The sequence below is a fragment of the Glycine max genome, chromosome 3 (assembly GCF_000004515.6).
Source record: "Glycine max cultivar Williams 82 chromosome 3, Glycine_max_v4.0, whole genome shotgun sequence".
NCBI lineage: Eukaryota > Viridiplantae > Streptophyta > Magnoliopsida > Fabales > Fabaceae > Glycine > Glycine max.
This window is the reverse complement of record NC_016090.4, coordinates 2,903,932-2,931,483: the sequence shown is the minus strand read 5'-3', so window position 1 is coordinate 2,931,483 and position 27,552 is coordinate 2,903,932. Positions and strand designations below refer to the sequence as shown.

Genomic DNA, 27,552 nt, shown 5'->3' with positions numbered 1-27,552 from the left:
ATTCCGTGACGACATAAGATTACTTCTTAAGCCTAGATGATAAGTATCTTCGTTTAGTGTTTCGTAATTATTTGATTGGATTATAAATCAAATTCAATCTAATACATTTATGTCTCGTCATTAATATATATGGAACAAAAATTAATTAAAAATCTATTTTAATTATTTTTTTAAATCAAAATTAAATCATTTATATTTATATTCAGTAAATGAATTAATTCACTTAACCTTAATTTTCCTCAAACCCATTGATTTCAATTGATTTTTAATTTTCGAAATATGGAACACCAATTTTAATTCAAAATAATCTATTTTCAACTTTATTTAATTGTTTTACATTATTTTACATAATTTTTTAAATTATAATTAAATCAATAAATGCATTCTTAATTTCCGTCAATTTGATAACGACAATTACTAATAGAGATTTGATTTCTCTCCATCTCTGTAAAAAGATAATGCAATCAATTTCTTTTTATTCTTTTCGTTTAAGTTTAAGTTAATTTACTAAACCATAAGTATTTGATAAAATTAGATGTTAGAATAGATGTAAAATGCAAAATGATAAAAATGATATGTTTAAAAAGGATAATAAAAAAATTGAATAAATACTTTAAAGATAAAAAGTGAATAAAATAAAAATTTTACTTAAAAAATTTGTTTATCAAATACTAAAACAAGTTAATGATTTGTCAAACATATCCTTAAAAAAGGATCCCTTAAATATTTGACTAATACTAAATTAATTTATGATGATTTATTTAAAACAATAACTAAGAATAATTAATATTTGACTAAATTAATATATTGCATAAATTGATCTTTGAAATTAATATTTTACTAGATTAACATTTTACTTAATATCTGAACTTAATATATTTTAAATATTTGACTAAATTAATATTATCTCAAAATGCATTTTGAAATTTTTATTTTCAAATATCATAAATTAAAGTTTGAAATTAATATTTGAATACATGAATATTTTAATTAATATCCAAATGAATTAATATTTAAAATTAATATATTTATATGTTTGAATAATTTCAAATAAAATATCTCATTTGGTTAATTTTAAAATATATTTTATAAATAATAACTTTCATATATGTTAAATTTAAAATTAAAACATCTCATAAAAATGGTGATGATCTGTTCAATTTTTCTTCAATTTCACCCATTTTATTAAATTTTGCAATAATTACTATTTTATGTTATAATACATTGTGTAGTAATTTTTGTCAATATACAGGAAATGAAAAAAATATTTTACAACGATTTAGAATTATTTTGAATCTTAATTTAAGTCTATGAATAATTATATCCTATGAATGGTTGATCTAAACATTTGATAACACTGAAAACGGAGTTGCATATATATTCAAGATAAGATGGAGCAAAAAGTTTTGACTCTTGTCATATTTGCTATGGCTTATGGTTTAGCAACAACACCACTCACTACTGCATTTGTTATTAAGTTAATTTCCTGCATCATGCAATGGGTATTATTCATTGTTTAACGCCCCTTGTTACTTTGTATTGAATTATCCAGAATCCAATTTCAAGCCACCTGATACGTGTTGTTTTTACGCAAATGAGGCGTTTCAATTTGCCTTGCTTGACAAAACCAATAAAAGGGTAAAAGATCTTTGTGATTGTCTAGGGTTTTCTGTGAAATCATTGAATTATTATCCAAATAAACTTGTAAGACTTCCCGATGCATGCGGGATTAAACTTCCTTTTCCTATGGATATATGTATGCTTTTTGTCCCCCACGTTGAACCAAAAGCATAGAACGATTTATATACAATTGGTTAGATTGGTTTGTTGAACCAATGAAGAATAAATAGGTTAACAGCATGCAAACCAATACCATGAGATTGGATCAAGTGATAATATATTTCATATGTGTTTTAATATTAAATAATATGGTTAAATATTTTGGAAGAGTTATATATATATATATATATATATATATATATATATATATATAAAGAATAGTATTATCCCAAGTTTGCGGTATTAATTTCTTGTGAGTTATTTAACATTGAAGAATATGATCACCTCTTGCTGATTAGGAATGAATATTTTGTTGAAGAGGCATTAATATTTCTGATGTCATGGTGGTCCCCATGCGTTCAGAAGATGCATGGTGGCTATGGAGTCATAGTGTTTCTGATGTAGAAGAAGATGAAGAAGGATAGATGGGGTATTGCGACGCTGTTGTGTTGATGAAGAGTTAGAAAGATTTAGGTTAAAGATGACTCATTTTAACTATACTAATCCGTTAATAAGCAAAACCTAAGCGTCATCCTAAAAAGTTAATTGGTCAAGATTAAGAAACTAAGCAAACCACAATCGTTAATTAAAAATCACATTAAGAAACTAAGAAAATCAAAATTTTTAATTAAAAATCAGGAGGATGGAAATCATAAATTTATGAAACTAGAGGAATCAAAATTATTTCCTTCATTCTTTTTTATCTATTAATAAGTTTTCTTGATTTTTATAAAATTGTTGTAAAATTCTTATTTTTATCTTTTTTTTTTACTTCACAATAAATACATGAATAAATTAATTAAAAATTATGAGATAAGTGAGGATATAATTGATAAAATAATAATTAATGTGATTTTGAACTTTGTAAAGTGAATATGAAAAAAAATTCCTGAAAATCTAACAATTAAAAAGGAAAGGAGGTAGTACAATTTAGCCTATTAAATAATATGGTTAAATATTTTGAAGATTTATGTACCTTTTAAATTGCTTGCATTTTGTTGGAGGGTTATACTTTGGTTTAAAATATTTTAATAAATCATTTCACATTTAATGTTTACCATAACTACAACATTAAATTTACAAATCCAAAATCAGATTCGGATTTCACATTAGAAAACAAGATTGATTCTCAAATCTTGGATGATAAGTGTCAACCTATAGTGCTTTAATTGTTTGTTTCAATTACGTCTTATATGGAACATAAATTAATTGAAAATCTATTTTAATTAATTTTTAAATTAAAATTAAATCATTTATAATTATATTAAGTAAATCAATTCACTCAACCTTAACTTTCGTCAAACTGATTGATTTCGATTGATTTTTAATTTTTGAAATTTGGAACACAATTTTAATTCAAAATAATCTATTTACAATTTTATTTAATTATTTTAAATTATTTTACTTTTTAAATAATAAATGCATCCTTAAATTCCGTCAATTTGATAATGACAATGACTAATGGAGATTTGACTTTTCCATCTTTGTAAAAAGATAATGCAAATAGTTTCTTTTTATTATTTTCCTTTAAATTTCATATAAACCTTTCATTTGATTCACCGTTAAAATTCAAAATATTGACACCTTAAAGTTAAGTCCGTTGTCTTAAAAAATAAAACTGGCATTTGTCTTTCTTATAAGTTGGCAAAATTTTGAGTCAAATGGCTTTATTACTTATTAGCCATCCATAACACCTTATTTTGGTTTTTAAAGAATTAAAATTATCCTATTTTAATAGCCAACAGATTCATCATATTGCACACTATATAAGGGTTGCGATATGGATATATTTATATTTTACTCTAATTAAAATTTGTAAATATAAATTTAATTATTTAATTACTAATTTATGTCTTTGAATATTTTTCTATCTTTAATAATATATACATATTGAAATTAAATAATTAAGAAACATATGCTAATCCACATATAAATTTCCATTTTTTTCCAATATTTCTGCATGTAATTTTAATATAATGAAAAAGTAAATGAAACAATAATTTAGATATGTGATAAATATACAATAAAGGTATTATTTGCTTCTAAAAATAAAAATATGACTTCTTAATAAAGGGTAGATAAAAAAATATTTAAAATTAATTTTGACTAAATTAATACTATGTTAACATACATTTGGATTTTTTTTTTGTATGTATGTATTATCATATTCAAAATATTTAAATATGTATAAACATTAACATATATGTATGCATATTTAGGTATTATAAATTAATTAAGTTAACATACATTTAGAGCTGGTCCAACACATTAGTAGGTTTAAAGTGAGCTTTGAAATGAAATTTTTTCATTGACAAAAAAAAAATGAGACTTTTTTAAACTAATAAAATTATTCATATTTTATTTGAGATCTCTTCGCACACATGCAAAATCAATCATAGGATCTCACACATAACAGCGTGATATATTATTACTAAGTCACGGACCTTAATAGCACATATGCTTAATATACATATATTAATAGCAAAATATTTATTTTTGGATTGGCCTAAAATAAGCATTTGACCCGCTTACTCTTGGACCGCCTTACCCTTGGGTTTGACTAAATTAGTTATATGTATACATATTTAGGTATTAAACTTTGTATTTGTTACTTTTTACTTACTAATATATTTTGTAGTAATTATTTTTATAAACATATTAACTCTCTCTCTCTCTCTCTCTCTCTCTCTCTCTCTCTCTCTATATATATATATATATATATATATATATAGTGTTATGCTATGAATGGTTGATCAAAACTTCATAATAAACAACAAAGTTACATACGTATTCATGATAAGATGGAGCAAATGAAAGTTTTGACTCTTAGTCATATTTGTTATGGGTTATGGTTTGGTTGCAACAACATTCACTACATCTCAACAACTTCCTGATTTGGCTGCGACAAAATTCGACTTCAAGCCTACTACTCCTTGTTGTGATGGAGCAATTCATGTGTTTAATAAAGTCATGTTTGACAATATTAGTGCAAGTATTTTAACTATTTGTTATTGTCTATAATTTGTTAAAAGTACGCTCGGATAGAGAATTTTAACTGAGGAAAGTAATTTATTAGAGAATTTAATTTTTTTAATCTAAATTTTATTGTGTTGGATTTTTTTATCAAGAATTTAATTTTTTGAAATTTTAAAACAGAATTTTAAACAACTAAAAATGTTGAATTTTAATATTCTTTTAATACGTGAGAAATTAAAATTCTCTTCTTCTATATTGCACCGCACCGCAACCTTTTGCTCGCAATCTCACACTCGCACTCTTGCTTTCACACTTCCAATCCCCTTGTGCTTACTCGCACTCACAACCTCGCTTTCTCTTTGAGGTTTGTCTCTCTCATGTGTTTGTCTGTGTCATCGTGAGAGAAACCATCGAGGCACATGACCTGGTTTGTTATGGCAACGCTAATGAGGATTTTAAGATCATTGGCATGCTGGTATAGAGTTTTCATGTTAGGGTAAAGTTCAAGGTCATTATGTGTTTCTCTTAGCTTGTTGAAGGTTTCGTCTATGATTTCGAGACAATCATGGACATGTTTCATTAGGTCCTGTTTGGTTAGGAGTTTCTTCATGATGAAGTAGTTGTGCTTCACCGCGCGGAAGGTAACGCTTAGGGAGAGTTGGATGACGTCGCAATGGTTGGTGACTTTGTGAGTGATGTTGGGCTCATAGGCTATGGCAGAGAAGCAAAGTTCAAGGTAGAATGTGGAGCCTAATTTAAAATAAAGAAATTTAATTTTTTTTATTCAAACATAAAATTTTAAAAATAAAAGAATTTTAATTGAAGCATTTAAAATTTTTAGAATTTAAATTGTCTCATCCAAACACACTAAAAAGGATATTTGAAGTATGATCCATCAAAACTTGTAAATCCTCCTGGTGAATGCATGATTAAACTTTTGTTTCCAATTAATACATGTATATATGGTTAAACTAGCTACTGAACTAGTGAATACATAAATATATTCACGATTTTTAATCCAACAATGAATTTTTTTTGTAGGAATCAAATACAATACCATAAGATTTACAACACTCACACATCAATCGTAGATATTTGAGATTGAGTCAAGTGATAAATAAATGTGCATTTTAATATTAAATAATAGGTTTAAATATTTTGGAAGAGTTACTAACATTTTAAGATTCTTGCATTTTCTTGGAGGGTGATAGCAGTGTCATGCTACTAACAAATACGTTAGCTTCTTTGCTAGCAACATAAGGTAGAACCAAGCTAATTCGTATTTTAAGAAGAAATTGAGGAGAGTGCATTCTGTTGGTGGTAGGGTATGAGAATGACGACCTGCGAGAACGAAGAATTTAGTTCTACCAATATTAATGGAATTCTAAATTTCCTATTTTAACAAAGGACTAAAAATTGCAGAATTTTGAAAATGCAGAAATTAAGTATCCAAACATGTTTTTATTGTGAAGCAATCGAAATACCATGCTTTATCCAAACACAAGCTAAATTCATTTAATTCGGATGAAAAATTCCATGCTTCCAAAGGGTTCATCATGGTATCTGTACATGTAATACTCACTACAGAGGCATTTTCGGGCATTGCAAAAAAAGAAATTGCACTTTTCTTTGGACCTTGTTCTTACACGTCAGCAGCCACAATTTAAAATCATGATCAGTATTTTTTAAAAAAAACAACTATATTTAACATATTTCATTACATAGTTACTTTTGTAACACGTCATTAGATAGCATATTTCAATATTGTATTCATAATTTTCTTTTGAATACAACCACCCAGAGAGGTAGGTAATCTTGAAAATGTCGACAGCACATTTGGTTCATGGTAAAACCGAGAACGGGAGCTGAAATAAACTGAGGGTATCATGAACTAAGAAAATTGTATAAATGAATTTTACAAAACTTGTCTATTGACAGCATAGCATTTGGGAATTATGCACAAGGAACAAATAATTTAACAGGCAAAACAAGATATATGAATAACTGAATGGAATCGTACTTCAAGTGAGTTTACGCCAAAGCCCCCCCTTGGTTGCTGTTAAGCACTTCACACGTCGAAAAACAAAACCTGCCTTTGGAGGTCTTCCATCAACAAGTGAATTCTCATATATCTCTTTGCACTCTTGAATGACCTTATTAACAAAAACAACATTTGTCAATTACAAAATCAATAATTAATTTCTCCAGGCACCATAAATTATTTTTCTTAATGAAACAACTTTGATTAATATGTAAAAGCCCTCTTAGATGTTGTGACTACATTATAAAACATCTTCCAAAAATAGATCCACTAGTAAAGTACAAACCATGTTAAATTGTTAATTTATAGGTTGGGGAATATCTTCTATGAAGAAATTTTCATGCACTAAAAACAACATTAATAACAAACTCCTGCAGTTAACTTGATCACAACAGAATTAACAAAACCAAATAAATGCTCTACTTATATTCTTATCTTCGAAGAAATTTCTTGAATTCAGAGAGTTAAGCAAAATAAACATTAAATTTAATTTACCTCCTTGGCATCCTTCCGAGGAATGCCTTCTCGTAGACCAACAAGTTTCTCAACAACTTCAGGCTACAACAGCAAAAAAAAAATCATCCACCAGGATAACTAAGGTAGAAATCTTCACGTGCATTAAAATTTGAATCATAAAAATATTTTAAAAGATAATTCTCTAAGCTTAAAAAAATAAACTGTGATAACTTGAAACCCACTGCAAAAAATATTTCAACTGCTTAAAGAACTCATACATGCATTTGTGAATGCAAAAATTGAGATTAGATTGGGCATAATTTTACCGGGCAGTCAGGTTGATGTTCGAGTATATTTGTATAGATGAGTGTAAAGGTATCCAGGCTCTCTGCTGAAGCAAGCTCCCTCAAGTCGCTAAGTACACTCACTCTGTTTTCAACTTTCTAATCCAAATGAAGGAAATTCGAGTAAGAAACTTGGGCAGAGTGTGCCAACATTAACAGATTCGGAACTGGCACAATATCGATGTTAGAGAGCAACAGTAACAAAATGTCTAAAAGGTAACTTACAGAAACACTGATATGTTCCCTAAAAAAGTCCATGATAACCTCCTCATCTAGCCTCATCCGTTCAATAGTTTCTTCCTTAATGTAATTTTTCTGCAATTAAAATATCAGTGGAACAATTAAGTCAAATAAATACAAAGCTGTTAGAAGAAAATATGCACAATTTTAGTACATAAATAAAAGCCAACAACTGTTTTATTGACATCAGAACCTGTGTTAAAAGATGATCAACATAAACAACCACTGTTTCTTCCAGGCAGGCTTCAACAAATCTCCTAAAAGATCGTTCTTCAATGTACCTTGAATATATGGATGGTCGAAACTTAGTTTTCCTCAACAAACTAAATATTTAACAATCAAACTTCAAATAAATGCAATAGAAGCAATTCACACCAGCAACTTCATAAACAAACTTCAGATGTTATACACAGACAGCAAATTTTATAGCTAAACTGCTATGATTAATAAAAAAGAAAACTGTAAAAAAGAGAGAAATAAAATCAAGTATCACCAACCATAAATAATCTAGAAAATGAAACAAAGATCCACCAGATTGGAGAATTTAGTTTAAGGCTTGTCTTTGGTTGGTTAAAATTCAGAAGCCTTTGTTTTGGTACAAGGCTTGTCTACAAACATACAAATTCACATCGATCATGCACTTTGAAATAGAATATATTTAAATGTTAGTTGTGATTATAATTTTATTGCTATTTTTTCTTATGTGTTACACACACACACACACACATTAGGGATGTCTACAACAAGAAGGCCTTTTTTAATTCTAAGTGAGAATAACAAAGCTGGAACATAACCATATTTGGATAATCAAGATTAAAATTTACTTAAAGACTACATTATCACTTGAAATAGTTACATGACTTTGTTTTAATCTCAATCATTCATGTAAATCAAATGGTGTACACTTGATACTTGCTTATATTACTCTCTTTCTCATATAAAATATACACCCTCACTTGTGTGAGTGTGTGTGGTAGTGGTGGGGATTTTCCATCTCATGTTATGATCTAGTGTTTTTACACTTCTATCTCCGTTGTCCAATTCAAGGCAGGATCAATGAGTTAGACAACCCTGTTAAACCTTAAAATACACCCTCAGTAGCAAACAAACAAAAAAAAAAAACAGAGAAAGCTGGCAGAAGAAATATGGGATAGCACATATGGAAAAATAAACAATGTCAAATTACTGAGACAAGAAAATATACTCACATTTTTACATCACCAAAATAGTCACCAAATGTTGCAACCAAGTACTCAGTAACCTGCCCCTCACTCCATTCTGATAAATACAAAGAAAATGAAAACTCAACTTTCGAATTAAATAAGGCACAAAAGCATTCATTTGAATAGATATAAAGGAAACGTAGTAAATTTATTGTTAATACAATGAAGTTTAGCTATTGTACAGGATAATGCTGGATACAGTAGTACACATTAACCCAAAAAAGCAATTACTTAGCAGAAAGTATCAAGTACAAGAACTGTAAACTGGTATTATGAATCCCACAAGCTTTAAACACCTAACAGTAGAGTGCAGACTATTATATCTTGAAGTTAAAGACAATATGCATTTCCTATGTAAGTAGATGAATTTATTGCAGAAAAGTTTAGAGTTCAAAAATCAGGAATACTGCCAAGAGACAAACTCATCCCTCTACAAATCTGACCAAAATAGTTATAAGCATAAAGCCAAACAGAACCAGCTAGGTTGATGGTAAAAATTATTTTACCTTTCTGATATAGCTTCACCAGTAACTCCTGGACACCAGGATCTTCAAATATCACACTGACAGTTTGATGCACAGCTTCCTATCACCAAGAAGAAAATTCAATGTATCAGAAGTCAAATCTCTTCCAAAGCAAGAGATATTCATCAAAATGGTGATTTCATTGAACATACCAAAGTAATAGATGTTATTTTAAATTCTTTAGGAGAAGAAATTAAATTAAAAAACAATAAATTATTTATCTGCAGTTTAGTCCTTTTTTAGGCTCATTGCAATGTATGCTACAATTTGGTACATTTGGTTGGAGACACTCTCCTATGAGGTTTCTTTGCCACATAACTTGATTTGGGATTAGATCAGGCTTCACAACATTTTACACAATACTTGGCATACAGTGATTTACAACTTTATTCACAAAGCGTGTAATTACAAGATACTACAAATATTTAAACAAAATCCAGGAGGAAAAGATTATGGCATATATACAGAAGAAGCCATATCTGTCATACAACTCTTTATCATTTCTAAACAGCTAGACAAGTCCATCCATAATCAATTTGTATTTAACAGGTTCCCATCTGTAATTATGTGATCTCATGATTTGTATCACATGCAAACACTTGATCTTAGAATGTGGGTTTGTACCTAATTCAACCCCAAAAGTTAGCTCATAGGATGAGGGTTGCTCTCCACTTATATATTGTATCTTGGCACTATCTCTAACCAATGTGGGACTTGGGTTTTTCCCAACACCCCCCCTCACTCCCAACACTTTTGGGCTTGGTGCATGGATAGCATGGTAGATGGCCCTTTGGATGAATCTAGGATAGACTTTGATACCATCTTAAAATGTGGATGTGGATTTGGGCCTAACTCAAGTCCGAAAGCTAGCTCATAAGATGAGAATTGTCCTCCACTTACATATTCTATCTTGACACTATCTCTAGCCAATATAGGACTTGGGTTTTTCCCAATACTTGAGATCATTAAAGCAAAAACTGTGAGGAAACTGATACATACAAATATGTTATAAAGATAATTTCAGAAAATCCATCAAGAAGAAATGCTTGTAGAAGTTGGAGAAGATGAATGTCGGTTAAAAGCATCATATATTGTGCTGAACAATTGCAGTAGAAAAACAACACACACACACACACACCAGAAAAGTATTGAATAAAACATTCTACACTCTTTCATACCTTAGCTACCTCAAGAAATCCCTTACAGGTATCTTCAAAATTAACCTGTAGTGAAACAAAAACACAAATACATAAAGTCAAGAAAATGATTGGCTAACTAATCATAATTTCCAATACCAGGCCCCAAAGTCAGCACATAGATCAATGCTGGAAGGAGTAACTGCAGCATAATGGTGCACTTAAATAATTAAGCAAATGAATTGGCTTTTGATCATCGATCAGTGATTATATATTGCAATAGCAGTTTGGCTTGTTTTGAATGTGGATGAATATGCATCGGCAATTGATAGTCAAAATATTGCAATGGCCTGACTTTTCTTGTTGGAGTTAGTAGTTTTTGACATACTGAAAGACCTCAAGTTGAAGGATGCCTTTCACTCAGGGTGGTCAGAATACTCTAACACTCAGACCTGTTTGTCTTCTGAAAAACTTGCTTTGGACTGGTGTGTGCATGCAGGGAAGAGAGAATTTTGTTAGCTAGGAGGCTTGAGTCTACAAAAATTCAGGATCCATAAGCATAGTTTTGGCAGCTAAATGACAGATTCGCTTTTCATTTGACGCAACTTTATGGAACTAGGTAATTGAGATTACATATTTTTTACAATGGTGTAGGAATTCAACCCAAAGTTTACTGTACTCATGTAAGTCCCTAAAACTTTATTTCTAAGTGATCCGCTTCATTTATGCCATTACCCATAGTGTCTTTCAATTTGGTTAAGTTTAGATTGTTAGGAGGAGATTAGCATGGGGAACACTCCTTTCTCAAAGTCCTTTCCTTATCTCTATCATCTTTCTTCTCTAAATAGTTGACCCATAATTATTTTTTACAACATTCAGGACCCTAACATTTCTTGGAACTTTGAGTTTTGGAAAACTAGTGAATTATAATCTTCCATGATCTTACTAGATTCTACTTATCTCCAAATCCTAAGAAAAACTACTGCATTCAAGACACAAATATTAAGGAGAAGCATTAGTAATTCCATGGTTTTGGAACATGTTCTCTAATGTCTTTGGATTCTTCAGATACATGACTGCACAATTATTATATGTTGATGAAGCCATTACTTATATTTTGAATTAGGCAGCTATTAGTAGTGTTGGCAAATGTCTGCTATCGAGTTGCCATGGCTGAATGGTGGGGCGGCTATAGAGCTTAGGCTCATCATCCTTTCTTTCATCAATAAAAATCTCTCGTTTATACTATTTTGATATATCAATTATTCAAATGGTTTCAAAAGGACCCAAAACTATTTGGGATAATAATGGTTTGGATGGCTGCAAGAGAGGGAGGCTGCCAACATTTGGGAGTCACTACCACATCATCTAAGTGCATCCAAAGGAGCATGGACACAAAACAGAGAATCCTAAACTTGAGAGCCAACTCTTGAGAAGTAAGTCATATTTTTGTTCAATAATTTTGTTAAAAATGTGTTTTTTTCTTTGAGGGACAGACTGATAAGAAAATGAAGCACAGGTTTTCTCATCATTCACAACATGCATCATATACCCAATGTTTCCAAACAAAAAAATAAATAAAGAACTTCCGTTCCAAAAGACTATGTCAACATTGCAACAGTTATCAAGTTAATGAAATTAGGAAAAACAACAAACCTGCTCAGCGTAGTTCTGTGGAAGGGCTTCTATGGTGCTATTACTTAGCTCCATTGCAAGGTCATAGCAGCGCAAATTGTTGTTAATCTAAATACAATGTTAGATGAATCTCATGTCAACAGAAAACAATCTTATGTTGAAACAATAACGCAACACTTACAGAAAAATTACACTAACCATAGCACATAAAGGTTCCAGACCAATTTCAGAAGCTGGTTCTTCTAGTCTCTTCTTTTCAGCTGCTTGAAAATCAATCATCACCTGTAAAAATACATAGTATAACCTAGGATACAAAGCTACCGATATAAGGAGTAAGCACTACACATTGCGCTATGAGGAGCACTTCATGGATTTCTAGTGATATCCTCCCAATAATGATGAAACTTGAATACATTGTTGCACTAAAAAAATTACTTTCCAACTTCCAAGTTCTGTCCAGTTTGCCTTTATTTTCCTAGAGTTAATTTTTGAAAAGATAAATTTATAATAAGCATCAGTTTCGCTACATCTATGCCTTATCTGATATTACCTGAATGGTTGCCAAGGCAATTCTGTATAACATGAGATCAGTGCTATTATCCCGAACAATTTGTACTTGCTCACCAAGTATCCTGAAGAGATCAACAGCAGCTGGGGTATATAGCTTCCCATCTTCAGTTTTCTTAGGGGGCTGTGTTCTATCAGCCTCCAAAATATTCAGGTACCATTTCTATAAACATTAAGAATAAAGCTTAGTCTTATGTATGACAAAGAAGTCACCCAAGAAACACCACAAGATATTTAGGATTACCCTAGTCGTAGCTTGCATTCTCTCAACATAAGAATTCATAAGAGGATCCATTGCACCACTCTCAGAACACACTTGGGCTAGAGACTCATCGACTCCAAGCCCAATCAGATTATCTTGGTATTCAACCACCCATCCAGTTACCTGCTTCATAAAAAAACATAAGCATAGATGTATAATTTTCCCATAAAACATTCAGAGGGAGAAAAAGAAAATATAGAGAACAAGAAAAACAATGATGACTAAATTTAGAAATGAAGACTTCTAGCTGAAGTAGATGAAAAAGTGGAAAGATAACAGAATAAAAGGGAGTGGGTGAGGAGTGCAGGGGTACAACAAATTGTATGAAAGTAGAGACTAGAGAGTGCGGCCAGGGCTCCTAATCCAGGAATTGAGACTTTAACTGTAATTCTCACCAAAAAACTGACTCTAGGATCCAAACTCAGATCCCGGAACAAGAGAGAATTGCAATAAAATTCCATTCTTAGCATGTAAGTTACTTTTCTGATCCATTCTATGTTAGTATCACATCACAACGTAGTCTGTAATACAGATGAATAGGAAAGCAAGTTACTTAATTTCCCATATGCTAGAGAGTAGGAAAATTTAAGGCTGGCTCACCTTTGTCTAGGAAGAAAATGACATTCTAACTTCTAAGTATGTAACATGTTATACATAAATAATAACTCCAGAAAAATACCTTTAATATCTCAATGTTTGTTAATTCATTCGCCCTGTCGCTAAGCAATCTTAGCATCTGAATAAACCTCTCAGTGTACAGATTTACCATTAGCTGGAATATCTCGTATCTGCCAGAATTAGAACAAATAAAACATGTACATAAAGAAGCCCTCTACCAATAAACACTTGTTTAGATTAAGTGAAATGTGTAGTTTGACTCGGATAGGCTCAAGCATGGGTTTAGGATGTGTTTCATAGAGAAGCCAGTCCAAAAGCTGTGAAGATTAAAAAGGTAGTATATTCAATATAGAGAAAACCTTGGAGGAAAGCAGGGAGCTACATAGTCATAGACATCTCCAAGCTCTTCCCCAATCTATATGCCACAAAAGAAACAAGGTTCCATCAGTAATAGGGAATAAAAGTGGATCTCATGTACAGGAAGCTGCAAATGATACGATATTTTGAATAAATTACAGTAACAATTATACTGTAAATAAGTAATCATGAGAAGAACTATGGAATATGACTTCGTTGCATTAACCAGTTGGTATAATTGACTTCAGCACTTCAAAAAGTTGACAGAGTGAGAGGGAGAAGAGGGTGAGAGGTGAGAAATAATTTATGTATTACAAACGAGATTAAAATGAGCATATATTTATCCACTCAATAATATATCAACTTATACAAATATGAATATAATAAGTGAAACAGGATTCTGGAATTGCCTTGTATGACTATCAGCTTTTAAAAGGGTTATGGAGGAGATAAAGTTAACAGCATTTAAAATTTAAAATGGGATATGGAAGCCCTTCCCCCTTCATTTCAGATTAAGGGTGTGTTTGATACACACAAGGTACAACACAAAGAGAACAGCACAGAACAACTACACAAGTTACAGCACAACTATTTATGTTTACACTGTTAGAGAACAAGATCCTGGTCCCACTCATGGTAACAAGTTCCAGCTACTGTTAGCTAAACAGTGATCAAGTCATTTACCATACCAGACTCTACATTAGCATTAAAAAAAATCTTTAGTTTCTCTCGCATACAAATACTAGCATGCACGATGATTCTTCTATTATCATATGAAAGAAGTAATCAACTGAGGTAGGGTAGCAGAAGGAGAACAAAAGTAAAACAGATATTTAGTCCTGGTGGGGAAAACAGAAAATAAAAGATCAGAAGCTAAAATTTCAGCCTAACATACCGCTCGTGCTTCCTCTAAAGCTGCTTTCAGGTCCTCAAACACAAGCTGATTCATAAATTAAATTAACAGTGAGTTGCAAAAAATAGCATATTCTCATGAGGGCAGTACGTGGGAGTCTGCATATTTTGTAAATTTGTAGCAGGAGAGGGAATATGTAGAACAGTAAAATCAATTAACCTCATTTAGAAGCTTGTTAAACCGTCCTTCTACAGTCTTCCTTATTTGCTCATAGCATTTATCTTTATAGCCTTTCCCCTGAACCTTCAATTTTTGCTGCGTTAAATTTTTTGAAGAAGCCATTGCACTTGTTGATTTTCTGAAATTTACCAGCGTCAACAGAATTTTGAGTAATGAGAGAGAGTTGGGAGGATTCTCCTGACAGATCAGCTTGGTATGGGGTAAAAAAAATTATGGAATGGTTCATTAGTAAAAAAAGTATTGTAAACTAATGCATAAGTTTGTCACCCTATTTCTATGCCCATACCAGGCTGACCATAATAAGAGATGATAATGTTGGGAAATATCCACAATAAAAATCTAAGCATAAGTCTCATGAGTCATGACCAAACAAGCAGGTATAACAGAGAGAAATAAGACAATTTTTTATTGCACGGGAATGAATGTGAAAGTTCTAAACTGTCATGATAAATCTGGATAAGTTTTCTAACAATATTTTATGTGACATTGCAATTGAGTAACACATGGACTGTGCTATTGACTTAGCAAGTTAGTATCACTGCTGTCAACGGCAAATGGAGCCCCACGGCAGAGGCCAAACAGCCACCATCGTGCAATGGTGGATTGTGCAGCGGTCAAGATTGAATATAAAAAAAGGTATCATGAAATAGTTTCCAAGATGAAATGATTTTTAATAGAAGTAATAGTCTCGAAGTTCTTTTATTGAAGGAAGGAAAGAGATACATAAATGGAGGAAAAAAAATTCTCCTAGAAAAGAAACATCAAGAAAAAATAAAAATAAAAACACACCATTTTGAGAAATGAGTGCATCCCTAAATTGTTTAGAGAATTTCCCAAATGCAGTATATAAAGTAAATGCAGTAAAACTATCAAGTAAATCATAGAACAAGATGCCAGCAAGGGTTGCTTCCATTGTTATAGATTTTCAATATCACAAAATATTACAACATACATGCCGGTGTTACGAGGATTTGCAACTGATGCCATTGCGCCATCCCCTTCAGCCTCAGCTGCTTCTTCTGCAATCTGTTGATCAAGGATTTCTTGCATTTCAACAACCCTGGAATATGAAAAACAAAGGGAAAATAAGATTACATTTTTTTAGAAAGATTAAACTCCTCTACCGGCTGATTAGAATTTTTAATCATCCAACCTATCATCTAGAATTTCCAATCATCCAACCTACCATCTAAAACAAGATGAAGGGAATGAACTGACTGGGAAAAAAAAAGTGCAATTGACTATCAACAACATACCGTACAGCACGAACTAAAGTCTGTGGGCTGCATAGAAGAAAAAAGAATAATTAAAAAAGGGAGTTGCAGATCATACCACAATTAAAGCATATACTTTATGTTTAACAACACAACAAATCCAACTGTACTAAAGAAATGGAATATAATTTGTAACCATAAGGTTTTTGTTCCTTTATTTTCAAATTTCTTACCTGGCACAAACAAACAACTTCCCCAACATCCATCCCTGCTCAAGAGTATATCACACAACTAAGGAGGGCATTACACCAGCATTCCATGCACATTGAAAAAAGTGATTCTTTAATATAATAAAGATCATAGTAGCTAATAGCGGTGGAGCAAAGTAAAGCAGTGGTGTGCCACTATGCAAACATTGTTGCATCTCTGTTTGGTGAAGCAGTTGGAGTGGCCGCAATCCCAACATGACAGAGCCCCGGATCACTTGGATCCCACAAGTAAAGAGAAAGTTAGATCTACATTGGATCTCACATAAATCTATCGGTTAGGTGAAGGGGTCGGAGTGGCCGCAATCCCGGCACTGCAGACCCCGGATTCCACGAGTGAAGAGAAAGTTGGATCTACATTCGATCTCACCTAAATTGCCACATCTATCCTCCAGAGGATAATTTGGTTTCAAACTCCGGTTCAAAGAAGAAAAGTACGTCATGCTAATGTTCCTTGGAGGATCCACATCTCAGGGTTGTTAAGATTACATATTCTGTTATTATGATTAGATAGTAATTAGTGATTTAGTCATTATTATTCATTATTAGATTGATCCTATGTAATCAATATTGATCCTATTTACTCATTATAAATAAAGGTTGTGTGGTCATACACAACACACAACATTACAATACAACACTGTTATAAGGGTCAGACGCAATCCCACTCCTTGAGAGCGGTTTCTTTTCCCTGAGGAATGTGACACTAGAGACCCTATTTTCTCTTTCCCCCTCTAGTCTCAGCTTCTCTTTGACACTATCCCACACAGTGGCTGGAGCAATGAATTATGGTTTTGGGACTTATAAGCAAAGCCATTGCAGCTGATTTTACTAATTTGTCCCCCCCTGAAGTTATTTTGTTATTATAAATATCATCCCTCGCTGTCACAAACACATGCTGGCATTGGTTTGATTTTCTAATTAAAGAAATTAATACGTATATTCTTGAAAGCATTTATTAGAGAAACAGAAATTAAAATAATATTTCTTATATTAACAAAATATATTTCTAAAATTTTTCGCATCACTATAATATTTTTTACAAAAAAATTACTATTAAATAGTGTTTAATTCGTCAACATTTTTTTTTTGAACGGCCAAAAATATCATATATTATATTAGAATAGTACCAGGGGTACTACAAAGATACAAAAGAAAGCCATAGGCTTAGGCTAAAGAATAAAGCCTACAAAAACCTCCCCAACATTATGTTTAATTCGTCAACATAATGATGAATATGAGGATATTTGAAGTTTTTAAAGAACTAATTTAATATAAATTAAATTTTGAGAAACTATTCTGCTGATAAAACTTTCAAAAGGATAATATAATTAGATTTTAAACAAAACTAGCTTTTTTCTTACAAAATAAAACTAGTTTAGTATCAAGATTTTTGAAAGATTAATGTAATGACTTGAAACTTAAAAAATTAACTTGAAAGTTTGCTACAAAAATGATGTGATATATATTTTTAAAAATACTTAAAAGCTTCTAAAAGTATTACTCCCTCTGGTCCTTATTATAAGGCATAGTTTAGAAGAAATTGATGTTTTTTATAAGGCATTTTAGAATTCCTATGAAGCATTTAATCTTTTTTCCATTAGTTGTCCTTATTAAATATTCAAAGTATTTGTGGTAACATTTTTGCAAAAATTTCAACATAATCAACAGAATTAATTACTTTTATTGATTTGTGTGATTGATGTCCAAAGTGTATTATAATAAGGACCAGAGGGAGTAAATATTTTTCAACAAGAATCTTGAAAATGCTTATTTTTTAACAGGCTTAAGCACTTTATTTCTTTAACTTTTATTGCTATCAACTTTATGTTTTGTTTCCGTATTGAGTTTTTATTATTAATGATCACTAGTTCATAATTAAGTAAATTTTCTCTTTTTGAGATTTTATATATATAGTATAAATTATTTAAAATATACAAAAAAAAAATATTTAGAACAGTGGCCATCCTGCTATCTGCTATCCCATTTTTGGTGTTGATTGCTCCACACTGCTATCCAGTATTGACTACTATGATAAAGATTACATTTTAATTTTATATTATTAAAGCAAAATCTGACACTTTTATGATTGCAGACAAGGTGACTGATATCCCCAAGCCTAAAAATTCCAATAAATAAGTAAACAAAAATGACTCACATGTGCAAACTAAACTCAATAGAAGATGTAACAGTTTCAAATATCAAGTACAACTCAATAGAAATTAAGGGGAGCAGCTTCATCGGAACAACATGCAATGTTATTTGAGATGTTTATGTTCAAAACATGGCACAAACCTTTCTTTGGAGAGCTTATAAAAATTGGAAATGTGGCCCCATAGTGTTTTCTCAAAGGTCTCCCAAGTTCGATCTACATCTTCAAAATATTCTCTGAGACATACACAAGATGTGGAAAAGTAGATACTTAGCCTAAAACTATAAGATAATTTATGAAACAAAATCATTAATCACATATCTCAACATAAATAACTTTGTGGTCATCTTTCAAATAGTTACTTTCAAGTTTCAAAAGCATACAAGGCATCTTCAATAAACACAATGCTAACCCTTGTGATTTTAATGGGAGCTCATGTATCACAAAACTAGTTAAATCACCAAATTTGATGATTAATGGTCATTAACAGGCTTGACCAATAAAATAAATAATGACATTAGTGACAAGTGGATTGGTATTTCAAATCAATGATACAGTGACCCCCATAAGCCCAGCATAAAACAAATCAACAAAAGAAACATGCAGAACAAGTAGTCTAGTAGATACCTTTACACATGTGGGGAGGGAAGACTGATGCAACAAAAAGAACAGAAATTTGATCTATTGTGATATACTAAATTTTCAATTGCAAAAAGAAATTTTAAAGACTGCACTGCATTTTCAGTTCAATCAAATGGCAATGCTCCTGATAGCCATAAGCTTTTCTTCATAGCTATGGTTGCTTTTGATCAAGGGTTATCAACATTTGTTCTTGGTGCCAAACCAATAACAGAGTAATTATTAGCAAATTCCACAGTGTTAGTTCATTTTATCACATAATATTTCATAGTGTGAACTGTGAAGGAATTTTGCTTGGATTTACAATCTATTAATTAAGTAGTTTTGATAGTGTTATACCCCTATCTGGACTTGAAAAAGCAAAGCACATACGAATATAACGCACAAGGTACAAAAAATGTGCCAAGTTCCCAGAGGATAAAAGCATTAAGAGATAAACTTCTTAAATTACCTTTTTTAATAGAATATACAAAAAACTTCCAGCCAGTAGAATACTCTTCTAAAGTTTCTTAATGCAACATAGTGCATAACATCCCACTTAAGATTTCTCAAATCCCTCCAACACCATTAATTGACCATTGAAACAACAGTCTGCATCAGAAAGAACTTCTGATGGAGGAGTTTCAGACCATGCATATAACAGAGCACAAGTAAAACGCCTATAATTTATTCTTTTATTAAAAAAAGTTGAATAGATCCCATTATAGGATGATTAATTCACTTGATTCAGTTTTTCTCTAATACAAGAAATATTTCAACTTTGTCAAAAGAAAACTCCACAGTGCAATACTACTAATTCAAAGATTCATAACAGCCACTAACAAAGCCTTTGATGAAGGTTGCCACAAATTGGATGATAGATCTAAAAGTATCGATTTAAAGATTGAAATGACCAATAGGATAATTTTCTTAAGATTTGTGTATGGGCCTAACTCAATCCTACAAAACCAGTTTGTAAGGTGAGAGTTGCTCCCCATTCATATACTTTATTTTGAGACTATCTCTAGCCGATGTGAGACTTGGGTTTTATCTAATACACCCGTCACACCTAGCACTTTTGGGCTTGATGCATAGGTAATATGGTAGATGACCCATTAATAGATCTAGGATATACTCTGATACCATCATACAATTGTGGATGGTGCGTGTATATACCACTGACTAAGAAAATTAGTGAGTCATTACATAACTAAAAGATGGGGGCTTATGCAGATTGAAATTCTCATTCCCAAATCTGTGGCAGCCCCCTTCAGGATTCTTGCTCACCCAGCCAATGAATGTGACAGTGCACTAAAGAAGACACAAACCTTAGCCTTCCAACCTCTTCCTTGTGAGATCCAGCAGCTGCTAAAGCAAACCTTCGTTTTCCATCCAAAGCAGTTAACCTCTGCAAAATTTGTAAAAGTTATAGAGATAAAATGGAAAATAAAGTTAGAAACGTAGTTGAGATTTGGACAAACATAAGACATTTTATAATAAATAAATAAATAAAAACAATATTTTACACTACACGTAAGACCAGCTTTACCTCGTAAGTGTTGACAATTTCTTTGTCATCGCTCAAAGAATCCCGAGCCTCTGCTGCCTCATCAGAGATAGACATCATACCTTCTACATCCTATCCGAAGACCAAGAAATCAGACAAAACCATAAAGACAGGATTTGCACATACCAATACAAGTGAACAACTAGGTTCCAATCATGTTTATTCAATATGAGGCAAAATGACTGACAATCTGCAGCTTGTATCAATCCCATTCTAACAATGAAAAATTAACTAAATTATAAATGTATGACACAATGAAGGCAGCATTTAAGGAAATACCCTCAATACATAACTGCATCTTCTACTTTAACCATGATTATGCAGGGTATAAAGTGAAAGACCCATTTTGTAATAGTTGTAGATAACAAGCTCAATACTACTGCAAAAAAGTAGGAGGGAGAAAGTTCTAAATAACAACTCTTAACTATGAAGCAGTAGAATGAGTATTAGACAATTAGCCTTTTAATCAAGGATGGAAAAGCACCTTCAAGGTTGTGTTTAGGTTATTTCTTGCATTGCTAAGTATCTTTATCTGATCATGGTTGTCAATTAATGTTTGGCATTCCTGACATAAACTGATGCATCAAGAAATCAGAAAATCAAAGTAAGTCCAAAGGGAAAAAATATCAATGGTAAGTTTACACAAGAGAAAACAACCACCCTCTAATAGGTGATAACAGTTTCAGTCCATCTCATTTCTAACATACTTCTCAATGGAGACAAAGTTTTCACGAAGCTGATTTATTGTCCTCTCAGAGAAGGAGAGTGATTTTAGTCCTGCCTGTGACTGCTCAACCTGCAGAAGTATTTTTGACAAAGCACACGAAGATATGAGATTTGGTGCCTCAGTTAATTCAATATCAAGAGCAAGTTCAAGGAAATCTAGACAAAATAACGACAGAGCATCAGTTGAGGTCTCACTTAAATCCCTGTTGCCAATATCCTGAAATATTACTACTATAACCTATCCTTCAGTTTCAGTGTAAATTTTTTAAGTTTAGTGGGGTTTGGTAAGGGGGAAGAGGCAACAATAGATTTATAAAAACCATTCATATGCAACCACCATCTAAACAGTTGATATTTAGTTAATTAAAAAAGAAAAAATTACCTGTTCGGCAACCATCGTACTAAGCTGTGCATCATTGGCCTGAAAAATAAAGCAAAATATAAGCACTCAGAATTGGTAGCTCCTTAAATTCTGAATAAAATAGCTGCACCATTAATGAATGATGGAGACACCATACATGATCCAATAATTGTAAATGTTGTTATAAACAAGATTATTACATATAGGAAATACGCTATACATAGGTCACGGTTATAAAAGTCAAACTGATAATTAACTCAGGAGAGGTACTGAGTTTGAGGCAATGCACCACTAGTTCAATCAATGAGTATCAAACAACATAAAAGTACACAAGTATTTAAATATTTAATGAAGACCAAAAACACACAACATCATCATCATAATTGGAAATATAAATCAATTTTAAACTAAGTAGAATTTATATCTCAATTATTTAAGAAAAATCTTGAAAAAGTCAGCCCAATGCTCATGGCTCCTACTTAGTGGGGTATGGGTAGCAGTGGTGGACCCAAGTATAATTGAGGGGGTGCAGATGCACCCCTGGCTTTGAGAAAATATAAATATATACCTACTGTTTTTTATCTTTTTGCTCCCTCTATTTTTAAAATTTGAACCCACTTCTCCCAATTTTTCAGTTGTTGTCAAATTTTGTTTTTTATTTACTAGGTTTTTTTCTTACGTTTTGTTCATTTTTCAGCTCACTAGGTACTTTTTCTTTTTTTGCAAAGCTCGCTAGGTACTTTTACTCTTTATTTAGTTGGACATATTTCCTTTTCATCTCACTGCACTTGATTTTAATATTTGTCTTTATTTTCATATGTATGATAATTATTATTATTATTATTATTATTATTATTATTATTATTATTATTATTTTATTTTTTAAATAAATTGCTCCCACTGACTCAAGCTCCTGGATCTACCATTGACAGAGAATGTAGATGCACATAGCCTTACCACACAAGCAGAGAGACCTTTTTCCAGGATTTATTTAAAACTTTTGCTGATTAAGAATGTGATAAAAATGTCAATTTGAAATTTTGATAGCTCTTCTATATTTTTTTTTCATGTTTTTATATTATGTAAGACTATTGTATGACCAATGAATTTAAGGAAATGAGGTATTCTTTGCCATGTGATACCACCTACTCCACACATGCCATCATCCTCAGAAGCCAAGAAGGAAAGAAACCAAAAACATTTGAAAAATATTTCATCCTACTTTCTTCTTCTCTAGTGGTGGACCCAGAGGGTTTCTATGTGCAATTTACATAATGAAACCAGTAATTTCAAGCAACCTACATTTTTTTATAAAAAAAGAATATTTTTGAGGAAGAGAGGTGAAATACAAAGGGATGAGAATAAAATATCCTCTACAGCTAAAAATTACACCAAAAGAAAAAAGAACATAAACTAACATGAAGTACAGCAAGCCAATCTCCCTGTATATCTGCCAAAGACATCCCCTTAAAGAGACCTTTGTCATGACTCCACAAAGAAGATAGAAGAACCACTCTGTCCCAAATGAAATCTAATGTAGTAGAACTCAACCAGTAAAAATTCTAGAATTTGTTTCCAACCATATACACCAAACTATCACAAACTGAGAAAACCTCCAAAGCCTTTTAGCATCTCTATTGGTGCCAAAGCCTCTAAATAACACACAAGAAACACTGAAGATCCTTGGGACAGACCCATCCTTCACCCACCACACCAGAGTATACCATAGATGGAACCCAGCTGGTGCAAAAAAAAAGGGAAGCAATTTCAAAACTCAATATACACATAGCACAAAAATTAGAAGATACTGCAGTTAGGGGCCTTCAAATTTGGAGCATGTCATTGGTATTAATCCGGATAAGAACAGCAGTCCAAATAAAAAATTTAACTTTAAAAGGAATAATTGATTTCTGAATTGGCTTATCCAATAGAAAAGATTCTCTATTAGGGGATGAAGTGAGAAATTTGAAATCTGATTTACGCATTAAAGGATCGTGAAGAACCAATAGACCAACTCCTCCAATCTTGGTTATAAGTGATATTGACATTCTTCGAAAAACCAAAAGGTTTTATAGTTCAGAGATATCAATGACTTTCAGATTTCTAAAAACTGTTACATCCAAGACACATTAGTATCAGATGAAGAAAAAAACACTGAGATACAGGAGCATTGTGCAGAATAAAAAGATGAAAAAGTGATAGGTGGGGAAAAGTGTATGTTAGAAGAGCCAAGGGTATTAGTTGATGTTAGTTACTTAAAACAGATAGGATAGCTAACTGTTTTGCTAGTTATAACTAACTGTTAGTAGTTAGACATTATAAGAGGTTAATCAGAGAGAAGTGAGAGGGGAGATTAGAAAAACAGTGGAGGGTGATGAGACCTCGAACTCATCTGTGCTTGTACCCTTGTTGCTGGTAGCATTTTAATCCAAATATACACGATCTTTGCTCTGTTTGGGTCCAGTTCTATCAAAAAGTCTTGTAAAATGCACCAAAGAGGGGTATTACCCACCCATGGGTAGATTGCTGATTTTTAACCCAGTGAAAAGAGGTGAAGAAAGACTAGGAAGGACATTGGAGGAAATTATTAAAAAGGGATCTCACAGTGAATGATATCCCTGAGAATTTGGTTTGGTTTTTAACCGAACCCAATGATGTCATTGTTAAACTCAGAAAAGTGTAGGCCAAAAACTGTGTTCTCTAGCTGGAAAAATATCATAAAAACTATTTAGTTACAAGCTGAAAAGCTTATTCTCAACCCAATAAATTAGTCAACAGTGATATACATTTATCCTAATTAAAAAGAGAACAACAGTTACACCTACAGCTGAGGTATCCTAAGAAAGGAGAGAATAACAGTTATAAAAGTATAAATGTACAGTTGCACAGCTGGTTTGAATGACCATAGAGTTTGCCATTTATTCTGTTTACAATCATGTGATCCATATAGTAGACTTCACCTAATTGGATAAGGCTATTGTTGTTGTATTACTATTTGGATATCTTGTAGGATAAAAAGGATGTCCCTAAATTACATGCACAGAATTAAGTAAGTCTCTCTCATGTAATATAACTTAGATCTACAGCAAAACACTACTTCTCAAAAAAGTTGCTTCCATTCCAATATGCTTTTCTTTCTTCGTGAGAAGTGAGAACCATTTACAACAGCCTTATCCCACTAGGTGAGATCGGCTACATAAATCGCACGACATCATTGTGTTCAGTTGAAGACTAAAGATTGCCTTAAATATATTTTTGGTCCCTCAAATTTGGGTCACATGTGTTTTTGGTCTCCCAAATTTCAATTTGTTTGATTAGTCCCTCAACTTCAAAAAAGTGTTTTTTTTAGTCCCTCTTCATATATAAAAATAAGCATCTCAGTCACCCCAAAATTAGCATCATTTGACAATCAGAGTACAGGCACGTCCAAATATCCATTCCATAAAGTGATTTAAATTTCAAACTACAGGTGATCGTAAAACCCATTAATCCCCTTCCAAGCAAATATCTCAACTGTCACGTTCTAAACAATGAAACCCACACCTATAGCAATCAAATCAAATCCCACTGAGCAAAAAAGAGTTCCAAGTAGCTTAAAACGGAGCTCGAAAATCACACTACACTCAATAACAAATTCGAACACACACAGCAACAGCAACCATAATTAAAAGACAATATAAACAAAAATCAAAAGATTAACTCAATAACACCTATAGCAATCAAATCAAAATCCACCGAGCCAAAAAACAAAAAAAGATGAGTTCCAAGTAGCTCAAACCAGAGCTAGAAAATCACACGACATTCAATAGCAAATTCAAAAACACACAGCAATAGGTATTATTATAATTAAAAAAAGAAAAACGAAAATTAAAATGATTAACAGAATCAAATCGAATAGAACTGAAACCTGTTGGCGCGAAATGTAATCAGCCTTGATGGACGAGATCGATTGGAGAAGCTCCGGAAGCGGCAGCAGCTTCGCGACCTCGCGAACTGCGGCCTCCTTCGCCTCCACGCCGAGATCCTCAGCCATCATTGTGCCTGCACAAAAAAAAAACAAAAAGAACAACAAAATGAGCTCAACTGATCGAAGAATGCAAAGGTTCTGAGCTGTGTGAGCGAATTCTGCGGTGATTTTCCGAATCGATAGAGAATTTGACCTGATTTTGGGGGGAAATTGAACACGGATCGCGTCGGAGAAAGCGAGATTGCGGTGTTTGACGAGGTGCGGGTTTGAGAAAGGAAAGTTCTAGAGAGAGAGAAAAAGCTCGGTTGAACGAAGTAACACGGGAATTGGAATTTGGCAGTGACGACGGAGCAGCGACTGAGAAAAAGGTTTATGGATCGGAACTGGAATGGAACCACGTTTTTTTTTATTGATTTTTATTTTTTTATAGTATTTTTTAAAAAATAAATAAAATAAATGAAAAATATTTTTTATATATAAAAAATTAGTTGAATTGGATTTACATTTCAACATTATCAGACTCCGGACTCAAAGCTCAAAGAACAACACTTAATTATAAAATTACTTATGGATTATCCATCAACAATATTTTAATTTCTATCTTGATTATCAACCTTTGTTGTGAAGGTTTTTTTTTTTATTTACTTAAGGGTATGAAAAAGTTCATGACGTGTAGCCACTGTGAGATAAGTCTAAGTTGAAATATAAGTTTGGTTCCTTGTTTGAAATTTTTATTTTAATTTAATCTTTTAAATTTTTTTTAAAAAATACTTTTGTTGTTTTAAAGTTTTTTCTTTATTGAGTTGATTTTTTTAGTTTATTAGGCTAATTGATCAACTTAAATAAGAAATGGCAAGCTATAAGAAATGTTACTAACACCATTAGTGTAAAAACTAACAAAAAAATATCATTTTGAAACATTTGAAGAGACCAAAATAAAAGTTTTTAGACTTTAGAAACAAAAAAATTATATGAAATAGCAAAATTATATTTTAGCCTTTTTATAAACTATGTTTTAAAGTAGACGTTTAATGTTTCTTCAAAAAAAAAAAAGTTCAAGTTTAATATGAGAAAAAAGTCTTATTGAGAGACTGAGAATAATTTCTATTGGAATAATATTATTTATCATAAAAAAATATTTATAACTTTAGTAAAGGCAAATTTATGATCTGGGAATACTGGCATATTTCATGGCCATTGAATTTGTGACAACCAGAAAGGGAAATTTGCTACACTAAAGGAAGTATGTCATTGATATATTGAAAAAGTTAAATATTTATCTCTGCAACCCAGCTTTAACTCTAGTAAAGAACAATTTGAGGCTTGAAAAAATGATGGTGAGATTCATGCTACATTATATAAATATGTTGTTAGATCTCTAAGGGAATAACAATGCTAAGTATATTACCTATGGAGTTGGGTTGATCAGT

The 27,552-nt window shown here is 31.8% G+C and overlaps 1 protein-coding gene across 2 annotated transcripts; it reads right to left on the bottom strand.

The window, feature by feature from the left end:
- Window positions 1-5,869: 5,869 nt before the first annotated feature.
- LOC100799529 (exocyst complex component SEC6) lies at window positions 5,870-26,529 on the bottom strand. Of its 2 annotated transcripts, XM_003521792.4 has the most exons (27): window positions 26,316-26,529; window positions 26,063-26,196; window positions 22,177-22,215; window positions 21,776-21,864; window positions 21,553-21,643; window positions 21,051-21,140; window positions 20,830-20,909; window positions 19,027-19,119; window positions 16,508-16,534; window positions 16,204-16,311; window positions 15,231-15,369; window positions 15,054-15,098; window positions 14,161-14,216; window positions 13,863-13,971; window positions 13,166-13,306; window positions 12,905-13,084; window positions 12,553-12,636; window positions 12,376-12,462; window positions 10,762-10,806; window positions 9,566-9,644; window positions 9,045-9,114; window positions 8,030-8,117; window positions 7,822-7,911; window positions 7,579-7,695; window positions 7,292-7,354; window positions 6,776-6,908; window positions 5,870-6,096 (listed from the first exon to the last, which is right to left on the bottom strand). In XM_003521792.4, exons 2-26 carry the CDS (start codon window positions 26,189-26,191, stop codon window positions 6,777-6,779), a joined length of 2,271 nt encoding a protein of 756 aa, XP_003521840.1. In that variant the 5' UTR covers window positions 26,192-26,196; window positions 26,316-26,529; the 3' UTR covers window positions 5,870-6,096; window position 6,776. The 2 variants fall into 2 exon arrangements, with proteins under 2 accessions (XP_003521840.1, XP_014628944.1); XM_014773458.2 differs by having other exon boundaries at window positions 5,870-6,908.
- Between the last annotated feature and the right edge of the window lie 1,023 nt (window positions 26,530-27,552).

Coding starts and splice junctions, on each gene's coding strand:
- LOC100799529 (XM_014773458.2), bottom strand. CDS start 26,191: ATGATGGCTGAGGATCTCGGCGTGGAGGCGAAGGAGGCCGCAGTTCGC. Junction 19,120..20,829: donor GAAGAGGTTGGAAGGCTAAG/GTTTGTGTCTTC, acceptor TGTATGTCTCAG/AGAATATTTTGAAGATGTAG. Junction 7,696..7,821: donor GGGAACATATCAGTGTTTCT/GTAAGTTACCTT, acceptor CATTTGGATTAG/AAAGTTGAAAACAGAGTGAG.